Source organism: Harmonia axyridis, chromosome 2 (genome assembly GCF_914767665.1).
Source record: "Harmonia axyridis chromosome 2, icHarAxyr1.1, whole genome shotgun sequence".
In the NCBI taxonomy this organism is placed as follows: Eukaryota; Metazoa; Arthropoda; class Insecta; order Coleoptera; family Coccinellidae; genus Harmonia; species Harmonia axyridis.
In genome coordinates this window covers 12,302,319-12,326,083 of record NC_059502.1, presented here as the reverse complement: position 1 = coordinate 12,326,083, position 23,765 = coordinate 12,302,319, and the positions used below count along the sequence as shown (strand labels likewise).

The 23,765-nt window shown below is 35.5% G+C and overlaps 2 protein-coding genes across 8 annotated transcripts in view; both read right to left on the bottom strand.

Moving 5' to 3' along the window:
• The window catches only part of LOC123674023 (tyrosine-protein phosphatase Lar), a 570,788-nt gene that overhangs the window by 223,698 nt on the left and 323,325 nt on the right, over window positions 1-23,765 (bottom strand). The window lies entirely within an intron of this gene.
• On the bottom strand, window positions 17,460-18,998 carry LOC123674025 (facilitated trehalose transporter Tret1-like). The gene is made up of 2 exons (XM_045608835.1): window positions 18,884-18,998; window positions 17,460-18,827 (listed from the first exon to the last, which is right to left on the bottom strand). The coding sequence occupies exons 1-2, from the start codon at window positions 18,948-18,950 to the stop codon at window positions 17,473-17,475; spliced, it is 1,422 nt and encodes a 473-aa protein (XP_045464791.1). The 5' UTR covers window positions 18,951-18,998; the 3' UTR covers window positions 17,460-17,472.

Genomic DNA, 23,765 nt, shown 5'->3' with positions numbered 1-23,765 from the left:
GCCAAAGTTCGGACTGAATCAATAATCAGTGTCGGTCTCATTCTGATATATCGGATCTTTTTTTATCGGAGGGAAAGATCGTTCGAGTTTTTCGTGAAAATCGAATATGCGGCTTCGATTCCATAGAACCTTTCTCAACCGTAATTCTGGGTAATTCTAGGCTTTTAAGCTGTAGTGTGATCGGTTTTCAACGGTCTTATGAATATAGAGTCGTAGATTGTAACTCTACATTGTATACCGTGATTTCTAGATCACGTTGTGAAACGTGAACGTTACTTTATGATATCAGTGAAATTAAAGCGTGACGTGATTACTGTTTAGGTTGCTTGTTATTAATATTTGTATGAATCACTCAAACCTTAGTTCGTTTATCTTTGCAACTCGAATTGGTCACTATTATCATTCAAAGCACAGCAAAATTAATGAAAAATTATTATGGAAACATCAATTTTTCTTACATTTTCAACTCTTTTCCTTGTTTCAGCTTTAGTTAGGAACGTAACAGAAGGATATCGATTTTTCAAATGTTGCCTCAAATTTGAACGGGTAATTTTGAAACATAATTTCAACTTGCATAAATTACAAGTAGCATAATTTACATCAACTACTGCGAAAAAAGCCCAAAGATTGCTGGTCTTTCGCCTATCATTATTATGTCTCTGACGTGTTTCCGTTTATTTTTTATAATACAGTACTATTTATTGCTTCGGTCGGAAACTTCAAAATGGAAAGAAATTCTTTGGGGTTGTTTATCAAAGATATGTATAAAATTGGAAGTTTATTACCACCACCAATTATGCAGTAATTCAGTAGTTATTATTTGTTTTTAGCAAGTATTTATTGTTTACCTAGTCCTACAAAAATACTTCCTAAAGCAGGCGAAGTTGCCTACGATGCTGGGATTGTCATAAAAATATGCAATTATGTTAGTCAAAAAAGGTTCCGAAGCAATAAAAACATCAGGCTGCCTTCATAATTTACGATTGCAACGGACGATGATATACCCTGAGAAGATCTGTATAATGTTCAAACTGTGATCCCGTCACGCTCTGTATTCGTTTTTCGGAACCGTGACTACCTGTGACATTCTGATATCAGTGATTAAATCACAGTACGTGAAATATCGCTAGACTACTTTCTGTGGGGCTATGTAAAGTAATTGGTCTATGCGGATAAGCCACAAACCCTTGACCATTTGGAAGACAACATTCGCCGTGTTATTGTCGATATACGGCCACAAATGTTGGAAAAAGTCATCGAAAATTGGACGTCCAGATTGGACTACCTCCGAGCCAGCCGTGACGGTCATATGCCAGAAATCATATTTAAAATGTAATGCCACAAGATTATCTTGCGGATAAATAAAATTCATGGCAATCGAATAATCCATCGTTGTTTTATTGCAATTTAAAGTTCTATAGCTCTAAAAAAACACCCTTTATTTTTGGTTTACACAACCCTTTGAACCTTTGTGGATCATGTAGTACCACGACAGATTCCATCATTGCTTCCAATAAACCAAACAATCAGTCATAAACGTCATTCGTCAAAGCAAACACCATTCCAAACGACGTGGCATGCCGAGTGTGCTCGAACCGTATTTTTGCGAGTTTCAATTGGGCCAGTCCCCAGGTATCCGAACTGGAACGATTAGACCCACCGCCCGCTATGCAAACTCTCGAAGATTGCAGGTTCTTTTCAAACATTGTTGGCATAGGGGATCGGGGAAATGTTCGACCGAAAATGAACGACGGGCGGGTCGGACATCGTAAAACACAGACTATCGCGTGTTGTGTTACACGAGGGCGAAGTTACAAGACCGAAAGAATCCATGCTACACCGACAAAATTCGAACATGCGAACTCATTTTTTCCCCTCAGTCATGTTTCGTTGTTGGGTATCGCAGCGATTCATCAGGTGGATATCTTGGAAGTCGGCGACGGTTGTCGGATGGAACATGAGTTGACGGTTCTTGTTATTTAGAGAGTTGCTGGTTTCAACAGTGTTAAATTCGAAGGAAGGACCTGGTGCATGATGGAGCCATGTTTCATCCATTGTTACGCAAAAATTCAGGACTTCAACACCTTCAAACACTTCTCAGAATCATTACCACGTTGTTGCTTTTGATCGATTGTGAGCTCGCGCGGCACCCATTTTGCACACAGCTTTTTCATGTACAAATATTCTTGAATGATATGATGACACGTTCAGATGATATCTTCACAATGTCTGCTATCTCGATCAACTTCACTTCACAGTCATTCAAAATTATTTCGAGAACTTTTTTTTTTTTCGTCGTTGACAGTCTTTTTCGGGTGTCCATTGCCTTCGCCGTCTTCGATGCTCATTTCACCACGTTTAAACTTAGTATACCAATCAATGATGGTCAATTTTCATGTTGCAGACCCCGGAAAATCTTCATAAAGCCAAGATTTTGCTTCAACTGTATGTCACATATCTCACAAACAAATGGTCGGACCGCTGTCAAATTTTGACACGTATCGTTTGAAGGTCTGTACTAAGATGTCTAAAATTCAGGTGTATGAACTGATTCGCTTTTGTTTTGTCAATTTTGAGAATAGGTATTAGATAAGCTTCGTTATGTCAACTGTAGGTAGCGCTATCAACAAATTAAGATTCTTGTTATTTATTATTTACGAGGTTTGTGCCATTATGTACCTATATGTATATCTTTCATTATAGTTATGATCTATGGAAGCAATTCTTGTAATTGAAATACCAATAAACTCTCTATATTACAAATATTTGAATTCATTCCAGTAAACGTTTCGTGTTTTGTTTCACGACGTCGCACGATCATACTCGATTACACATCGCTTTTGTTTGGTCAGTATCGAGTTTTAATTAATGTATCCAATCAAAATCAACGGAAATGACAAGTATGACATTGCGGCGCCGCCACGAACTAAAACTAATATTTTCAATTTGGTCGAATGTCATTGCATTCAAAATTTGACGAGTGCATTCACCATGTTTTTAGACATCTTAGTCTGTACTAACTAAAAATCATATGGATTTGATACTAGCACTGCCATCTGTTCATCAGACCGGGGACTTTTCAATTGGCCTAATATCTGTATTTACCAATCATTCACCGATTTTATTATTTTCTGCTATGAGAGGTTTTGCAACGTGCACGATTCTTTCATATGACTTTTAACCTATATCATTTGCTTCATAAAGACGTATTCTGCCAACCGCATCGACATGAGACAAAGAGACCGGAAAATTAGGCTTGGGTTTAATCTTTGCATTTTATTCAATGTACAATTTCGCATTAATTCAACGTAACGACAATAGATCCGGGACCACGGAAAACCCGAAATCCGCGGTCCAATTACCTAAGCAATTAAAACCAATTCGGATCCCCGAAGCAAGCTCGGAAAGGGAGAAAAACTCCGATGATTTATTCTGCCAGTCGGCGTAATGATCCTTTGGGCGGTCGAGAATCTTGTTACAAGAGCGAATTTGGCGGTTCTGGACGCCGAAAAAGTATTTTTTAGTTTTAGCGTCTGAATAAACTCATTTCGCCCGGTTTCGAGGCTGTCTAAAATGAAATTACGCGCAGAAATGGGGAATCTGAAGGCAGCGGAATTAATTCAATGACACCACTAAATGTCTTGGGCATTTCGCCGCGAGATTCATTGTTCGACATGATTACCTGTTTATAAAGAGGGGTAGTCAACTACTCAACAACTCAACATATAAATTTTTTCTCCGATTGACAGCAAAAATCTCAGAGTGATAAATATAGATAGAGGGAGCATATGTCATTTTCAGTAAGCAAATTTTGTCTCCAACATGAACTCATCAAATTAGACATGGAGCGCGCGGAAATGAAAACATATCAGTGATACGATATTTCACTCAATTCGCGAGTTTCTCCACAAAGAACGCACTTCTTATGTCCCATTGTGAATCAACGTTTCATATCAACTCAAAATATATTGAGATGAATAATATATAATAATAATAATAATATAATGTTTATTCACTATAAACATAAAAAAAATTTTTGCATGAATTGCCTTCAGGAACTTTTTCCTGTTCTCTCAAAATATTGCTCAAAAGAATACTCGCTGGAAAGGAATTTAGCGCCAATGAAGAAGTAATCGACGAAACTGAGGCCTATTTTGAAGTGAAAGACAAATCGTAAAACAAAAATGGTATCGATCAGTTGAAAGACCGCTATAATCGATGTTTCGCCCTCGAAGGCAACTCTGTGAATAATAAAATCGAATTTTGCCAAAAAAATTGTTTTACAAAGTTTGACCGGGGACTTTTCAATTGGCCTGTTCGGGCATTTGTCAAGAAATGAGTTAGTTAACAAGAGTTAATTAGAAATAGATAGTATTCGAATGCATACTCCTTAAAACCATATCTACAATTAGATGCACAAAATCATTGGAAACCTTGGAGAAGAGAATCATATTATAACTGTTACCAAACAAAATTCTCAGAATATAGAATCTGGATTACATCATTCATCAGATCAAATGCTTTAATAGAGGAAAATAATCCCCGGATAAGGAAAAGTACAATAGAATTCTCACTTCAAAAATGAATTGAGAATAGTTATTTATAATACAAGTGCAGAAGGCATGAGCCTTCTGTACGAGTATTATACATTATTTTCTCTAATTCATTGCATTTTCATTGAAATTAATGAAATATTTCCATAAATATAATTTAGTGATTTTTGCATTGAGAAATGTTGGTTGGCAGAACTGATTTCTTTAAGGCAAATTGATAATTGACAGATAAAGCCGTAGCGGAAAGTTCGGAGTGCCAACATAGAATAATAAAATATAACCATGAAAACTGTGCGTTTCTGATATATTCTCGCACGATTTTGTTCTACAAGATGTGGAAGAATGAACGGAATAACCACAGAATTAGAGAAAAAAAAAACAACATGTTCTAATTTAATACTTCAAAACTTGATTTTGCCCCAGAATTATTGCTTTCTAGGGATTCCTCAAACATTATCATAGAACTTTTCGTGGAATGGAATTTTTAGAGGAATGGTCATCTAGAAAACCACTCGGCATAAAATTTTACTTGGTAAAACATAGGAAAATAAACAAGAAGTGAATTTGTTGGGAATGCAAATGTAATAATAAGTCGATTTCAATTTATTTATTTTATTGAATTATGCCACCGAATTCATGACAGAACAACAACTACTAGGTCCACTATAGTATGTTTATCAAATCAAGTTGATAACAACCTAATAAATCGCATTTGATGAAGACTTCCAATCGCAATAACTCCGTGTAACATCCAGAAATCAATTCGCGGGTTTGTTACCAAACCCATACAAATAAAATAAATCGAGCGGAAGAAACAGGACACAGCCAACTAAATTCCTTAATGACGACCGCGTCCGGTTCATCCTAGCCGAAAAATCCATCGGCAGTCCGCATCACACCACTAAAAATCGGATTAAACTGTATAATGCCCCCCTCGATTGTGTTTGGCTTCGGTGGAGGCTTTGTAACTTTGTCGATGAAATTATTTAGTTCCGAACTCTGTGTAGTCGACTAATTGAAATTCAAATCAAATTTCTGCCATAATGCAACCGCCCGGGCGGTAGACAGAGATGGGCGGTTCGGCTTGACGAATCGTGTTACGAGCCGTAGGAGTATTATCAAATTAATCTAGCCTACTCTGTTAATGCCCACTAACGCGGATAAATGAAGGAACTAACTGACTGCTAGGTTGGTAGCCCCGATATGAATCATGCTATCTACCGCTAATTAGACTATCGTGCTTTGTTCTTCAATACCAATCGCATTATGGTGTCTGGATGGAGTAAATTTCGGTTGGTTGTCTTCGATAGTGAAGATCATTGACCCACGAAGTTTTGCATAACTTATGTCCCAAAAAGTCTCACAAATTTCAACTATATGACGAAAATTTCAAAAATTTAATCTTCCGAAAATATCTAGACTGTTGACTGAACACAAAGCGAATCAAATAAAATATAAAGTGTCAAAAATGAAATTGAAAAGTCATTCAGAAAACTACTCTGTTTAATAAACATAGATAGAAGGAGCATATGTCATTTTCAGTAAGCAAATTTTGTCGCCAACATGAACTCATATTTGACATGAAGCGCGCGGAAATGAAAACATATCAGTGATACGATATTTCACTCAATTCGTGAGTTTCTCCATCGAATCATTATCAAATTCAGAAAACTAACTCCAAGTGCGCCAAACGATGTGAAACAACCTATAACACTAGAAAAGCAAAAGTTGCCTCACCTTGGATTTCAGCAGGTAGATACATAAAATAATAAATATTGTGCTTACTATAAATTCAATAATTAGAAAAATATCGGATTCCAAATATTCAAATTTGCATATTTAATCGGGAATCACTCAAATGAATATATTTCATTCAATATAATATACATTCATAATGATATAGTAAAATTGTGGATTTGAAAATATATCACAATCCGACAACGTAATCTAACCATGTTGGGGACATGAAAAATTGCGTATACTCCCTCTATCTATGTTTACTACTCTATGAAAAATTATAACGGCGTTAACTGGTAATTGAATCCTCGACAATTCAAGAGAACTAAAGTTAAAGGGTGTAGAATATCTTGAGAGAAAAAAACTTCGAAAATATAGGCCGAAATATTTGGCTCGAATACTGTGATGTCGTCGTGCTTCAAAACGCATTCATTTTGAAAATAACGAAGTCATCGTTATGGATGATGAAAGAAAAGAACTCCACTCTGGTTGATCCCAAAATGTAAGGAAAAGATGGGGTTTACACCGAGAATATCGAAAATGGTCCAGAAAATGTATAACTAGTAAAAGACCAAATTAGCTGATGAAGTTCTTATTAACTAGAAAAATTTCCAAGCCAAGCCAAAAATTTCCAGCAAGTGAGACAAGTAAAAGGCGGAGCTGTGGACAGTCGAAGTTACATTCATAACATTACCAGACGAAAAGATAAGAATTTCCCACAACTTCTTAGAATAAAACTAAAACATCTGTGGAAACCTTGAAGCTCAGTTCAACTATTTTATAAACCCCTCGTTTCACTTAGACATACGTAGGCATATTTCTCAATTAAGTTGTCCAATTCGAAATGACCTTCAACTAGCTCATATCACGAATCATAATTTGTTTTTTCTTATGTCATTAATTTATGTTGATATATGTTCCATATAATGAACATAATCAACTCCACAGATCTCTTTTCCTTTCAGTTCGAGGAATTATATTGAGTGGAATTCAGCCAAATGAAATACATCAAATGATATTATCAATCATTTACTACTACATTACGAAAAAAAAAACTTGTGTATTTATTTGCCGAGATCAGATTATCAACTGAAATTAAACTTGAAGCTCACGATAATTTTTACTTGGAAACTCCACAGAATAGTAACATTATCCTCTGTGTGAAACAGTGACACATGAAGTGATCAGATTTGAAGAATGAAATATATATTACAGCCAGCGGCATCTGCTGGATCTGACATGAAATGAATCCTACCCGAATCGATCAACGACCCATTGTAAAGAAATAGCATCGTCCACTAGCAGAAGACTCTTTTCCGGTGGTTTATCTTTAGTTTTCCATGAATAATTTTTCGATGTGAGAACAAGACAAAACGACATTTTTATATGTATACTATATGGACTGAATTTTGTTTGATTCCTTTCCATCCATATTTTCGTTTAATATTGCTCATCTCTTGTAGAAGTATTCCACAAACAATAAAAAAGAACATTACCTATATCTATTATAAGTACATGAGATAAACTATAAGCTTCTGTATAATTTTTATTTATGAAGGTTTCAGTTTATTTTATCTCTAATGAAATATGAAATTCTACCACATCTTTATGTTGAAGCGACTGACAAAAAGGGTATTAAATTTCCATTGTGTAATAATACCTTTCGAAATAAATTTCCGATGAAGTCTCTATATCCAACTCCTGTATTAAACCTCTATCGATATGAGTTAAAACGGTCTAATGAGCACATTAAAATTGAGTTCATTAGCGCTTTATGAATATTAGAATTTTAATATAACTGAGAAAATAATGCGCTGAACTGGGGAATAAACTTTTCATGAGCTGATATGTATTGCGAGCTTTTTCATCTGGCTATTTATATTTTAAATTTGATTAATTGTGTATGGAATCTCATGAACGGATATAAAGTTCAACGAATTTTTGTATACTACTAATTTGAATTTTTCATAGTAAAAATATGTAGCAGTGTATTGAACTCAAAGGATTTGAAACGACAAAAGAGTGGAAAAAAATGGTGAACGACGGCTCATAAGTATTAAGCCAATTGAAAAGTCCACAGTCTGATGCACAGATAGCGGTGCTAGTATTGGATCCATATGATTTTTAGTTAGGACCAACCTTCAAACCATACGTGTCAAAAGTTGACAGCAGTCAGTTGCGTTGTGGAGTGTAGTGACTTTTGTTATTCCTCAAAAGATGAAAAAACAAAAAATTTCGTGTGCTGATAAAATATTGCTTTTTGAAGAGAAAGAATACACTTGAAGCAAAATCTTGGCTTGATGAAGAGTTTCCAGGGTGTGCAGCAGGAAAATCAACCATCATTGATCGGAATACTAAGTTTAACGTAGTGAAATGAGCACCGAAGACGGCGAACGCAGTGAACGCCCAAAAAAGGCTGTCACCGACAAAAAAATACAAAAAAAGGATCACAAGTAAAGTAAAGTTGATCGAGATAGCAGACATTGTGAAGATATCATCTGGACGTGTACATCATATCATTTACGAATATTTGTACATTAGAAAGCTTTGTGCAAAATAGGTACCGCGCGATCAAAAGCCTTAATGATTCTGAGCAGTTTTTGAAGCTGTTTAAGTGCAATGAACCTTAATTTTTGCGTCGATATGTGACAATAGATGAAACATGGCTTCATCATTTCACCCCGGAGCCCAATTGACAATCAGCAGAGTGAACTGCACACGATGAACCGAATCCAAAGCGAGGAAAAACACAACAGTCAGCTGGCAAGGTTATGGCATCAATATTCTGGGATGCGCAAGGTATAATATTCATTGATTACCACCAAAAGGGCCAGACCATCAACAGCGATTATTATATAGCGCTATTGGATCGTTTAAAGGATAAAATCGTTAAAAAACGTCCCCATTTGAAAAAAAAAGGTAATGTTTCATCAAGACAATGCGCCGTGTCACAAATCAATGAAAACAATGGCAAAATTGCATGAATTGGGCTTCGATTTTGCTTCTGCATCCACCGTATCCGCCAGATCTGGCCCTAGTGACATTTTCCTGTTCTCAGACCTCAAAAGAATGCTCGCTTGGAAGAAATTTAGAGCCAATGAAGAAGTAATCGCCGAAACTGAGGCCTATTTTGAAGCAAAAGACAAATCGTACTACAAAAATGGTATCAAAAAGTTGAAAGATCGCTATAATCGCTGAATCGCTTTCGAAGGCAACCATGTTGAATAATAAAATCGAATTTTGCCAAAAAAATGTGTTTTACTATCGAAGACCGCGGACTTTTCAACAGGCCTGTTATTTCTCCTCCCTTGTTGCCTAGAACAAAAGCTCAGCAACGGTCCCACATCCTCGGCTGAAACCCCCTGTCGCCAAACCTTATAAAGATGACATCGGCATAGAGAAAGTTGCCATGCGAATATTAAGAATATGCGCGCGAGACCGTGCCTGCACCATAAATTCTAATTCGCGCGCGAGCATCTGACGTTCATGAGGATTTAGTGAGCAGTAAAGTTTCCAATTGAAATAGAAAGGCAATATAGGGACGTCCCGTCGTAAAAATTTTTCATTACGATAGAAGTGGCCGATATGAAAGAAACGAGCGGCCGTTATAACTGCGACACCCGCGAAACTTTTCGCCGAATGCTACACAGTCCGAAGAAGTCAATAAGCTTTTACGGTGCCGAAACTACGGGAAAAGATTTAAAGATCTACTCAACTTTCATAACTTTCTTGCCGTAAAGTTTATGGACGCGCCTCCGCCCGTAATGAAACTAAATATCGGACAATAATTCGGAAATCTGGGGAAATAAAGGCCTTTCTGATCCCCCCCGTATAAGGCCAGGTTTACAGCTTTCATATAGCGCGTTTGCCGGTCTTTCGGAGGAGGATTCGCGTCAGGAATTTTCTATAAGAACTTTGTTTCCGATATATTATCCTCTACGTGTTGATAGGTAATATTATTTAGAGAACGAAAGAAGCCATTATTAATAACATTCTGTATGCATTGAAACAGAGAATGGACTAGTTTAGTGATGTTGAGAATACTATATTCGACACGATAGAATTAAAATATAGAGCAAAACTGATAAATCAGTGAAAAAATTTTGAAAATCCATCAATAAATGACTGAGAAATAAATTATTTAAATTTGGTCTCCGACTCGTCTGTGACGTAACGCCACTTGCCTGTGATCGCTACACCATAAATTACGCTTAAATACTCAGCCGCGCCAAGGCGCTCGCGCCGTTTGTAGTTGTACAGTGTAGTTTTAACTCGAGTTTTGTTTTTATGTCACCATAATGGAAGAAGGCTTCGTGAAAGGACAAAGTGACAATCTGCCTAAAATAGATATATTCGCAGTGATGGAGTTTTTTTCTTCAAATCCATCTTATGTCTGAATGCTGAAATAAAAGGAGTTGAACTTTTCAAGTAAGTATCTACTTTTGAGTTTGTTTCATCATGGTTCAACTTATAACGATGATTTATTTAAAAAAAGTAAAAACGAACAAAACACGACACGAACGGCACAAGTGATTGTACACCAATGAATTCGTAAGCACTCTGCGAATACCAGTCGCCTCGTGTAAGTGGCGTGACGTCACACACTAGACGCTGCGTACTATGAAATTATTCTTCCAGGCGCAACTTAAAAGTCCCATAACTTTTTTTCTAGAGATATTTCAATGATTCTTCCACATTTTTGTTACATTTTACTTAAATTTTTAGAATTAATCCTTAACAACAAAATGAAATCTAGTCCATTATTGCACAAAATTAATTTGCAACTTTCCACTTTATGAGCAACACACTAATTTTCAACTCTCCATATACACTTCACTCTATTCAATTCAGAAAATTTTTCTGTGCCATTCATTAGAAAAGGACAAAGTGAAAAGCTGCAAAGTTTAAGTTTTCCAATAGTAATGATACAATTTGATAGTATATTACATAAAAAAAGCTGTAAGAAGCATATTACGCACGATTAGAAAAAGTTAATTAAGGAAATGCGTAATTGCCTTATAAATCCAGTTGTGTACTATAGTTTGTCTAAGATCGCATTCAACGAACACACAAATTACATTATAAATGTCGATAGCTATAGACAGTGTTTGCATTACAACCATTTTAAATTGTATCATTTTTATACTGGTAGACTCCTTAGAGTAATAAACATAGATAGAAGGAGCATATATCATTTTCAGTAAGCAAATTTTGTCCCTAACATGAACTATGAAATTTGTCATGAAGCGCGCGGAAATGAAAACATATCGGTGATACGATATTTCACTCAATTCGCGAATTTCTCTACAAAGAACGCACTTTTATGTCCCACAGTGAATCAACGTTTCATATCAATTCAAAATATATTGAAATAAATACCTAATTATATCTGAAACTCAGAAAATAAACTTCAAGCGCGCCAAACGGCGTGAAACAACACTAGGAGAGCAAAAGTTGCCAAACCTTGGATTTCAGCAGGTAGATACAGAAAATAATAAATATTCTGCATACTAAATTCGACAATTAGGAAAAATATTGGATTCCAAATATTCAAATTTGCATATTTAATCGAGGATCACTCTAATGAATATTTTTGAATATATTTCATTCAATATAATATACATTTATAACAATATAGTATAATTGTGGATTTGAAAATAAATCACAATCCGACAACCTAACCTAACCATGTTGAGGACATGTAAAAATTGCGTATACTCCCTCTATATACGCTTATTACTCTATGGTAGACTCTAAAACTTGGTGCGACAGGCTAAGCAATTAATATTAATACAACGAATAAAATAATTTTTGTAACCCAGGTTCAATTTTTTTTGTTTCCGAAATAAGGAGTTTGATTTCAGAGTTGAAAGTGACGTAGTAGAAACAAAATATCCAAAATTAATAATTCTGATTTAACAAAATTGAATTGAAGGAATGGGACTACAGAACTTCCTCATACTCGTTCCTTATGTTACATCAACATGTCAAATTTGTTTGTTTTCTCGTTGACAAGCACAAAACAAGAAGCTGCAGGCATGCAATTTCACACATTTCTGAAGCTGAAAGACATTTTTTAAATTTTACGGTGCCATATTCGAAAAAATACCATGTTTCATTCGAAAAAACATTCAATCTTGGCACAAAAAAACGTACTTTCATTCCAAATGAAAAATTTAACCATTATTATTCCAAATAAAGAATATGCTTTTGAACTTTTAATATTTATTTACATGTGTCTTACTAATTGTGAGCGAAATCTTCTAGAATTGACGATTTAATGAGAAATTGAGCAGTTATTTTTTTTAAATATTTCAGAAAACGAAAAAAATTTGAAAGCCTAATAAGCAAATATGAATAGCAATAAAATATTCCAAAGTCGATCATTATTACAACAATCGAGTTGAAAGAAAAGAATTCAAATTGAATTCATCGCGCCTGAAATGAAAACACTGAAAAACAGAAGAGGAAAAAAAAAGATCTCCCCCATGAATTTTTTTCAATTAAACTAATTCGCTTCGTCCTTCATCTTAACTAGCCGCGCCAAACCCTTTGAAAAAAATTCCACGAAAGGGGTGATTCAAGTTGGTAGCCAAGTTAATAGAAACGAAACGAAATTTCTCCCCAACAATTTTGATATTTTTTCGCCTCGCTATTAAATAGTTCTTTCAGAACTCCTTAATCCCGAGTTTAGGAAAGTTTTGGCTCCGTCCGCCTAAGTTTTATATTTCATTTTACTCCGAGAAGTGCCGCCATAAAGGGTGGATATCGTTTACGGTCTTGAATGTGGTTTCGTTCGGGGTTTAACCGACTATTCCGTATGTCCTAATGGAATATTGTAGGTGTGCATTTAGTTGGCTTAATCACTTTTGTTTTTCTTTATTGAATGTAACGATAAATGATTAACATTATTGTTCTGCTCAGATAAAATTTGTACGAGGACAATGAGGTGAACCATATTATTTGACACCATTTTATAATAGAACAGATACTAATCACTCGGGACAGGTCCGGACTATAAAATGGATGCATAAGAACCTTCTAACCAAGCTGCAGGAGCTTCTGGCAAGTCACTTAAAATATGCGTGGTCTGGCGTTGAACACAGTTATTCTTTTCCTCTTGACCAAAGCTGGCCGCTTCTGGGCCATTGCTTCCTTCAGACGGTCCCATTGTTAACAGAACAGTTCCGAGTTAACAGTTGTACCGTAAAGGAGCGGCTCATAGTAGATAATTCTCTGCCAATCCCACCAAACACACAGCAAAATCCTCCTGGAGGCCAATCCTAGCTAGGCCACGACCGTTTTCGCTTGACGTTGTCGTAAGTGATCCACTTGTAATCACAAGTCATCAACCGCTTCACAAATGGATCGATTTTGTTGCGATTCAGCAGCGATTGTCAGATGGAAATTTAGATTTTTTTGCGTTAACTCCTGTGGTACCCATATATCGAGCTTCTTCTTGAAACCAGACTTATGCAAATGGTTTCAAACAGTTTTTTGGTCAATCTTTAGCTCTTGGGCAATCGAAACAGTGCTTACATGATGGTCACAATATCCATGACTTCATTGACATTTTCGACAACTGGCCTGTCAAAGCGTCGTGCATCTTTGACGGAACCTTTGGCTGTTATAATATCGGGACCATAAACACTAGTTACATATTCAGCTGACTGGTTTACATTTTCGCCTTTATCAAAGTAAAATATAGAGTATTTTCATATTCTCTTTGCTAGAGTCTATCTTTGACGCGTGTTCAAACTAAACTGAGTCAACTAATCACAAAAGTGTAATAAAGTTTTTTTTGTAGTATGAAATCTCATCTTTCTAGCACCATCCAATGAAACCCGATTGGACTCATACAACGCGAGATACAAAGCAATCATTGGAAAGATAATGGATGTTTTTTCTCTAATTCTGTGGTTATTCCGTTCATTCTTCCACATCTTGTAGAACAAAATCGTGCGAGAATATATCAGAAACGCACAGTTTTCATGGTTATATTTTATTATTCTATGTTGGTACTCCGAACTTTCCGCCACGGCTTTATCTGTCAATTCATCAATTTGCCTTAAAGAAATTAGTTCTGCCAACCAACATTTTTCAATGCAAAAATCACTAAAATATATTTATGGAAATATTTCATTGATTTCAACGAAAATGCAATGAATTATAGAAAATAATGTATAATACTCGTACAGAAGGCTCATTCTACCACTCGTTCATTCCAAAACTCGCCACTTCGTGGCTCGTTTTTGAATTTTGAACTCGTGGAAGAATATCAATGCCTTTTGCACTTGTATTATAAATAACTATTACTACACCTAATATGTTAATTTCGAACTGGCATGATTCAAATATGCTATAAGCTATGTTTAATAAGTCAAAGTGGAAACATACACAAATATTGTAAAGTGAAATTTACCAAAATGCTCCGATTGATTACACCATATTGCCACCCATTTCAATCAACCCAAATCGACCAAATTCATCCGAATCAATCCATATTCGAAGAGCCTCCATCGGAACAAAAAGATGGAAGGGCACCAGTTGGGAGTTCAATCTGTTAACTTCAAGGATGGCAACAATAATAAAAAGTGACTATTTTTATTCGCGGCACGGACCGCTCCTCTTTTATATATATCTGGGATTTTCGTCTTCGCTCAATGTTTTTCCTTTTATGTCAGACCGCATTCTTGTTGTCATTTCACATTGAGCTTCCCCCCCGGTCGGGTCAGAAAGTCGATCTGGAGTTCGTGCGAGACTTGGCCGGAACGTTTTAAGTGAATTATTGTATATGGACATGATTGATTCATCTATTATTGCTTCTCTTTCCGACTTCTTTCTTTATGAAATTATTGAATGATATCTCAATCGATCCACAGGATGATTCACTTTGGTGATTCATTGGAAGTTTATAGAGACATCTACCAGAAACTGTCATGAGCTATGTAGCTCGTTACCAACTTCATTTATTCTGGTAATCAATTTGATATTTCTCTTCGAAAGCATTTGTAGATGTGAAAAGAAAAGGAAAAAACAATTTTTGACCAAGACGTACTGTCCTACTGTTCTGGTTGGGCGGCAAAATATTTTTGAATGATTTACCATGTCTTTCCTAAAATCGTCCACTACCCGTTTTGCAAAATTTCATGTCTATTGGAAGCGCTGTTTGGACAAGAAAGAGTAACAAACAAATAAACAAACATTCGAATTCATTATGTTGCTATGATTGAGAAGTAAAAGTGTGAATTTCTATTTCTTCTTCTTTTTCCTTCAGCTAGAGAATTCTCCCTGTTTGCTAGCCTTGGCTTCTATTAGTAGATGAGAAAACCAACTTCGTCCCCATCTCTTCGGTGGGCGTCCAGGTTTTCTTTTTCTGTTGGTTCGTTCATGTTTGCAGATGTATGCAATTCTATCTGACGCCATCATATCAACGTAGTCCTTCCATTCTTCACCTACTTCAGTTCACAACATCTTGTATACCTAATCTTTCTCTTATTGACTTGCTGGTCTATCTATCTCTCAATGTTACCGCCGAAATTCTCCTTAAGATCTTTATTTCTACCCTTCTGAGCTTCTGTTTGGTTCTCTTCGTTTCCGCACGGTTTTCTATAGCGTAGGTCATAACTGGACGTATCATTGGTTTATAAATTATTTCCTTTGAGCATGTAATTGTTTTGCCGAACCATTGTGTTCAGATATCCAGTTATTTGTGCTGCCTTAATGAATTGTTGTTGAACTTCTGCATAGAGATCTTTGTAGCTGTTGATTTCCACTCCAAGGTATTTGAAGCTCTTTGTCTGTTGAATGTGCCTTCCAGTCCTAAATTCTATCGAATCAGTTTTTACTCATCACCATGCATTTAGTTTTGTCATTAAATAGATATCTTCATGTTGTGTTGTTTTTCTGACAATAGTGAATAGGTAAAAAGTCTCTGCAGATCATCCTCACAATCCGCCAAAAGAATCACATCGTCGAAAAGCAAACAACGTTTATATTGTGGCTTTCCAAGCGGTATTCCTCCTTTCCCTTCAAAGTGGAAATTGGATCTTTCCAACCATTTAATTGACGCCATTCAGCTTTCACCTCTTCCTCGACACTATTCATTCTATTTTATAATGTATAATTACCACTACACCACCAAGAACCTTTTAGATCAATTTTTGCTTCGACGCTGTTCTCGACAGAATGAATCTACTCAAACCATAGACAATTCTTCAAAATAAAACTTAAAAGTTGAGTTTTTGGACTTCTTGGGGGGGAAAAACAAACATACCAGATGAACAGTTTTTTTCCAACAAAATTCAATATTTTATGAGTCTTTATTATAAGTGGCGGTAGTATTACATAATAAGACTAAAATGTCATCAGGAAAATATCGACGTTGTATTTTAATCCCTAATAGCTATTTCGAAGAAAAGCTGAACGCCTGTCAGCCATGAACTGAGTTGATTTAACCTCTTCCAACTCTGGAAAGTATCAGATATTGAATTTTCCAGGAAGCCATAAAATTTTCAAGAACCATCTACTTCCACCTCCTAAAATGACACAGATCCCATGAGCAGATCGTAGGTAATTAGGGTGATGGATAGGTTCCAGTGGAATTACCAGCATTATCAACTCACCGATCGAAATTCACCCTTAAATCGGTTGAGATATCCTGCCTAACAAGGGGGATCGTTTAATTCGTCAAACCCTTTGCAAGTTACGGCCTGTTGGACTTATTTTTATGGTGATTGTCTTCAAAATCTCATTAGATAATGGAAGAGTAATTTCGAGTTTTCTCCTATTCGTTCACTTAATGGGCACTATTGTGTCCCCATGCTGGCTTAAATCCTTTTAACATGTTTTAAATGGAATACGAACAAGATGGGACGACCACAGAGGATTCCCTTTACGAAATGAACTTTTAATTTTGATTGATTTCAGCATCTATGGAATTTTGGTTCTGGTATCATGCTTCAGTTACTTCATAGGAAATAATACCTTAAAATGTAATTATTAATTAACATTGAGATCTGATTCTATATATTATCCTCAAAATTATGGAACATTTTTGCCTAAATTTATGAATAAGAAAAAAATGGGATACATTTCTAACTTTCTTCTCGCAACCTGCATAACTATGTCGTTTTCCTCGAACACATAAATTAATTTCAACAAGAGATGCTCATATAAATTTTTAATTATTCTTGGTATCTACATCTTTAAAATGAAGTTTCCTCTGCTCCATCATCAGTTGAACATCTTCTAAAGATATATCCTTAGTTTCCGGCATGAAAAACAAGATGAAGGTAAATAATGATGCAGCGCAAAACGCAAATGTATAAATGGTGACATACGGTTTATTTTTATCGTTCATGAACTGAAAGTATTTCGAACCTACGAAGGAGAAAAGGCAGAAAAGCATCATACCTAATCCAATTGCACACGATTTGACAGCTGTTGAAAATAGCTCTCCTTGTACCACAAAAGGTATTTGTTGCAAACCAAAACCGTAAAATGATACTATTGTTACTAATGCTACAAGAGGTATGAAGGAACATGAAGATAGGTCAACATCAGAATCTTTGAGGTGTAAATAAATTGCCAACGTAAGCAACCCGCAACAAGCGCCCCCTATTGAGGTAAGTATAAGAGGTCGTCTTCCTAATAAATCTACAATATTAAGGCCTACGACGTCTGATATCATCAGTGCAATGGCGAATAACAAAGTGCAGTACCTCACCGATATTATCCATTCATTATCTCCTAAAATAACACTTGAATAATAAACTAGTGTGGTTATTCCACAGAGAGGTTGGGCTGCTCTCAATACCCCCACAACTAAAAGACTCCTACGATTCACTTTAACTGTCACCAAAGCTTTGAAACCTTTCTCTTTTGTTTCATTCAACTTCTGCACTGCTTGCTTCATCCTTTGGAAATCTGTATCGACATCTTCTTTACCTTGGAATATTTGCAGGGACTGCAATGCTTTCTCATCTTTATTTTTCATCAAATAGTAGTAAGGACTCTCAGGCATGAAGATCAAACCTATGAAACTCGTCAGAGGAAAAACTAAGGCTAATAATGCTGCAACTTCTAACGTGAGGAACAGGCATAAAAAATTCATCAGAAAAACTCCAGCGCATATGCACATAGGCGTGAATGCACAGAGTCTTCCTCTCAGTCTGGGAATAGAAATCTCTGCTGTGTACATTGGAACAGCAGTTAACGACATTCCGCTGGAGAATCCAGATATGAGCCTCGCTATGTAGTACACATAGGCTGTTTGCGATATAGCAATCAGAATCCAGTGGATGGCATATGGTATAGTGGAGAAAATTATAAATGGTTTCCTTCCAACCAAGTCACATATAAATACATTTGCTAAAGCACCCAGAGCAGCTCCTGGAAGTGAAAGTGTTGCTATCCATACACCCTGCTGGCTTGTTATTAAAGCTTCACTCTGATTATCTTTGGGATTCAACAGAACAGGAAAAGCTGCTGAAGTCCAGCCATATTCGAGTCCTGCATTTAAGACATCCATTGCACCTGAAGGAATTAGGGCTGATCAGCAATGATCACATGGTGTAACCGTCCAAACTCACAGAAAAATACAGCAATAAACTGAACGGCATTACCGCGTCCTCTGAGTCTACATTGTTGAAGGGGCATTTGGATTAGAGCTGAAAAGTCATTTTGAAGTTTCTACTTCGAAACCATAAAAACATATTCTTCTAAGGTAGATCGAAGCTGAAATCAACAAAAATATGATTTCTGTGAGCATGTCATCTAGCCAAATCTTGCATAAATCATCTCATATATTATATGAAAATATTAAGATTAAATCTAAAATTTGTTTAATTTTATTTTCCAACAGCAGAAAGATTTTCCAATTGAAGCAATATTTTTTGATCTCCGGAATATTTTTCCTACATGTTGGGAAAACCAATATAATTTTGATCTGTTTGACGAAAGTAATTCAAAGTAGAAAAGATATTGTCTATAACATTTAGTGTTATTTCACTGCATATTCGATAGCTAGTCTCTCAACAAATTATAAAACATAAACCAAACCTCAAAAATAACAAGGCTTGTAGCCCAGTAGCAAGTATTGAAACCTGCTTATTACTGTGTTTTTTCCTGGTGTCTTTTTTCGTTCATTTTGTATGAACTTCTCAAAAATATCTGTCACTATTAGACTATGGTTTTTTGAAGCTTGCTTCAGGACAGTTAAGAAAGATGCTAACTTTTAAATTATTTTTGAGATAAAAGTAATGCTTTCTACATATATTTTTTGGTATTATCTAATGATATTATACAAACAACAAAACTTGAAGTGAATATATAAAAAGCACTACTTGAGTTATGTTACTCCAGATGAAAGTAGTGTCATTCGACTTGATATTCTGACAATGGCTTCAGTCCATGCGCATTACAAACATGGACATTCAAGCTCCAATGATGAATTCAGAACAAATAACCTTAAGTCCAAATCTCGCCGATATGTGTTTTGAGTTTTTTTTTGATAAAGTTCGAAAATTTTTTGAGATGAGAGAAATTAATAAAGCTTTGTCTGAACACCCCAGTGTTTTTTATCGAAGTTTCCAACAATTATGAAGTTTTCTTTATAAAAATTAATTATCCATTATTTTTTCCCGTAAACGAGGATAAAAGATCGCCGATTAGTCAATTAATCATGGCTGCATCATTAAAACCACGGTATGAAAGAATCTCGATTAATATTTCCTTCATATGCTGAATCCCGACAGTATTTTGTCGTGTCTTGAAATTCTTTGTGACAAATTTGAATGCCAGGAGGAAAATTATTACGTCAAGAACATTGGATGAGGATTTGATTAATGGTTGTTGTCCCACTTCCGGAATGAAATTTTTTTCCGATCATAATTTTTTGAGCCCTTCAGCTTTTCGGTAACTTTTGTGAGTGACGTCGATCAGATTAATCTCAATTGAAAAGAGTAATAAAAAAATCATTAAGGGGGGGATCAATGGAACTATTGGAAGTGATAAAATGATTACGGATTTGATAGAATTAAAATACAGGGTGGCCATTTGAAAACGAAACAGACGAGATTACAGACGAAATAAAGTTTTTCGATAGAAATGCTCGGACAGGTCGATTTCTGTTTCGAGAGGGACAACTTAAGATGTAGGTTACGGACGCATAGCGCTTCAACCCTTGCTACTACAACCCTCACCCCCAAATTTTGAATAGGGAAGATGGGGTGAGTGATACCTCATTTGAAAGGTATTTTTATACTGATTTCAGCACAGTAATTGTTTTTTCATTTTATGCATTAGTTCTCGAAATATTCTTAACTAAGTATTTGAAAATGAAGTGGTGTTTTCATGGCACTTGTAGTGTTTTGTGAGAAATCGACATTTTGAGCTTCAAAACAACCATGACTGTGGCTTCCTTCCTAACTAACTAACGCATGAATATTTCGAGAACTAATATACTGAAATCAGTATAAAAATACCTTTCAAATGAGGTATCACTCACCCCATCTTCCCTATTCAAAAATTGGGGGTGGGGGTTGTAGCAGCAAGGGTTGAAGCGCTATGCGTCCGTAACCTACATCTTAAGTTGTCCCCCTCGAAACAGAAATCGACCTGTCCGAGCATTTCTATCGAAAAACTTTATTTCGTCTGTAATCTCGTCTGTTTCGTTTTCAAATGGCCACCCTTTATGATCAGTATAATAATATTCAAAGAGAAATGGTGCATTAGAGGATATGTTATTCGTCTGCATTATGAAGGCACTATTCTCTATTGAGTTAGAAGTCAATAACCCAGCCATAATTATGGAAGAAAAGAGGGAAACCATACAATCAAATAATTCCTTAGAAATAAATATAAACTTTCAACCGAAGGGATTATTTTTTCTGAGAGTGTCTAATATAGATTTTTTTAACCTGAAATCACTTCCCTGAAAATACGTTAGTTGAAGCAAATTATGTTTGTATCTTTGGGATTGATCATTAGTTTCAAAAATTTAGAAAAGTAGGAAATGTGTAGTAAAATAAGCACTTTTTCGTTTTTTATCGATTTTTTAATGCTGAAGTTCTACTTTTTTGTGATAATTTTATAAGTTTATCGAATCTTTATGAATCATTGCTATATTTCAAGAAAATGAATATCAAAACTGATAATTAATCTATTCAGCACAGCATACTAATTGGATTTTTATGATAATTTATTCGAATTTTCCTGAAAACCCAGAAACCTGAAGAACTTTGGGTAGACCACCTAAAAGGTGGAAAAGTCCTGGATTTCAACATCTAATGAGATGAATATACATTGTGGCCGTAAAGTATGGAACAAATTCATTTTTAGATAAACAGAGCATTTTAAGAAATAATCCTGAAACACGTCGATTTTTTATTTTAATTTACCGTATTTTAAAATAATAATCTAATATACAGGCTGAATTACTTCGAGTAATGACGTCACCGTCATTTTTTTTTAAAGGAACACCCCTCTCTTGTCTCAATTTTCCGATTACTCTAGCTGAGCTGATTCCAAAAATGAATCACATTTTGAATCCAATTGGTACCTACAGGGTGGAAAAAAATACAATAGTTTTGTGTGTGCTCATAAAGTAACGCGTAACAATCTTTATTAATTAAATTAACAATATTATAAAAAATACTTATTATCTAGCAGCAAATGTTTGGAAACAGCCCATTTTTAATAATCTAAAAATGTAATAAACTACAGGGTGTTACAATTGCCGCTAGACAATGAGTATTTTTGATAATATTGTTAATTTAACTAATAAAAAATGTTACACCTTACTTCATGAGCACACACAAATCTATTGTATTTTTGTCCCCCTGTACCAATTGGATTCAACATGTGATACATTTTTGGAATCAGCTCAGCTAGAGTAATCGGAATATTGAGACAAAAGGGGGGTGTCCCATTTAAAAAAAAAATGACGTTGACGTCATTACTCGAAAGTAATTCACCCTCTATATTAGAATATTATTTTAAAATACGTTAAATTAAAATAAAAATCAAAGTGTTTCAGGATTATTTCTTAAAATAGTCTGTTTATCGAATAATGAATTTGTTCCATACTTTACGGACACAGTGTATAAAGAACGCTGGAGATGTGGAACGTTTTGTAGAAAATCTAGCAAAAAAATACTATAATCACTATAACATTATATAATTGACTCGTTTAACAATATAGTATTTAAATCAGCCCGAGATGCCCACGATGCAATGGTAATAGATCATCTATTGTATACAACAGCAGCAAAAAAGTCATAAGTTGTTTCATCAAAAAAATTTCTGTCGAATATCCCTCGGGTACTGACAAATGCCCCATAATTTTATGACAAATTTCTCAAGCTCACTAGCAATCGGCCTTCGGCTTTGGACTGTTACCAAGTAAATAGCTTTCGATTGTCATAGAATTATCTCGTCTACTATCAATGTCCTAGGGATATTACTACTGATAAGATATCGACACAAATCAATACTAATGAAAGCAAACATGACCTTTTCGAACCCGACATATTTACCCCTTCAACAATGTAAAAAAAAACACACAGAATCGATCAAGATACCGTCTGCCGTTGAATAAATGAAGTTCGGAGTAAAAAGTGAAAATTATGAATAACGGAGAACGAGTCCTCGATCCAACAACCATGAATTTGTTATAACTTTCCGAGTGAACAAACATCGCCAAAGCGTATACTGAACGCTGAATGATAGCTTCCATGAAACTTTTATTGAACGACGCGAATTTCTCCGCGATATCTCGCAATTTTATAAGAATTTCACGAAGTTTGGATGGCGAAAACTCACAGTCCAACTTGGTCCCTTATCAAAACAGTGCTAGTTCTACATTCGAAACTTTTATTCCAACTCCGCCGGAACATACAGTGAAGTTCTGATTAACCGTTAGGAAAGTTGAGAAGCAGTGGTGATTTCCGGTTGGAACACAAGATGAGGGTCACTTTTTCTACGAGTTCTATGGATTCGTAGAAAAAGTGACTGGAATTTATTCCTGTGGAATATTATATTTTATCTTAAGAACCCGAAATAGACAGCTTTCGGTGTTATTTCTGCAGAAATTAAAACAACCTTTTGACCGCTCCATCATTTCATAACTTCAAGAAATTTGCGTATGACTGTAGATTTATAGTTTAAGATGCAAGTTGGCGTCATCATTGAAAATAAGTTTTCGATGGAAATCCGAATCATTTTGAGACATTTCAAGGACCCAATCAGCAAAGATACGGCATGGCTGGTGATTGACCGGCTATAGTTCTTGTGTTAAAACAATTTCGAAAGCCTTTTTGCAAAATACGGTGTAATGTCGTTTGTGGAATGCCTAAATCCCTATATGGAAGAGATATCTTAAACCTTCGGGTTCTATTCGCAGTTGTTATTCAGCGCCGCACGCGGTTTCGGTTCTTCACAGCCTCAACAGCTCTAGTGTTTCTACTAGTTTAA

Bases quoted from the DNA above. Each gene is read 5' to 3' on its own strand.
- LOC123674025 (XM_045608835.1), bottom strand. From the start codon at position 18,950: ATGCCCCTTCAACAATGTAGACTCAGAGGACGCGGTAATGCCGTTCAG. The intron at 18,828-18,883 runs GTGAGTTTGGAC...TAATTCCTTCAG, and splicing joins GTTTATTGCTGTATTTTTCT to GTGCAATGGATGTCTTAAAT.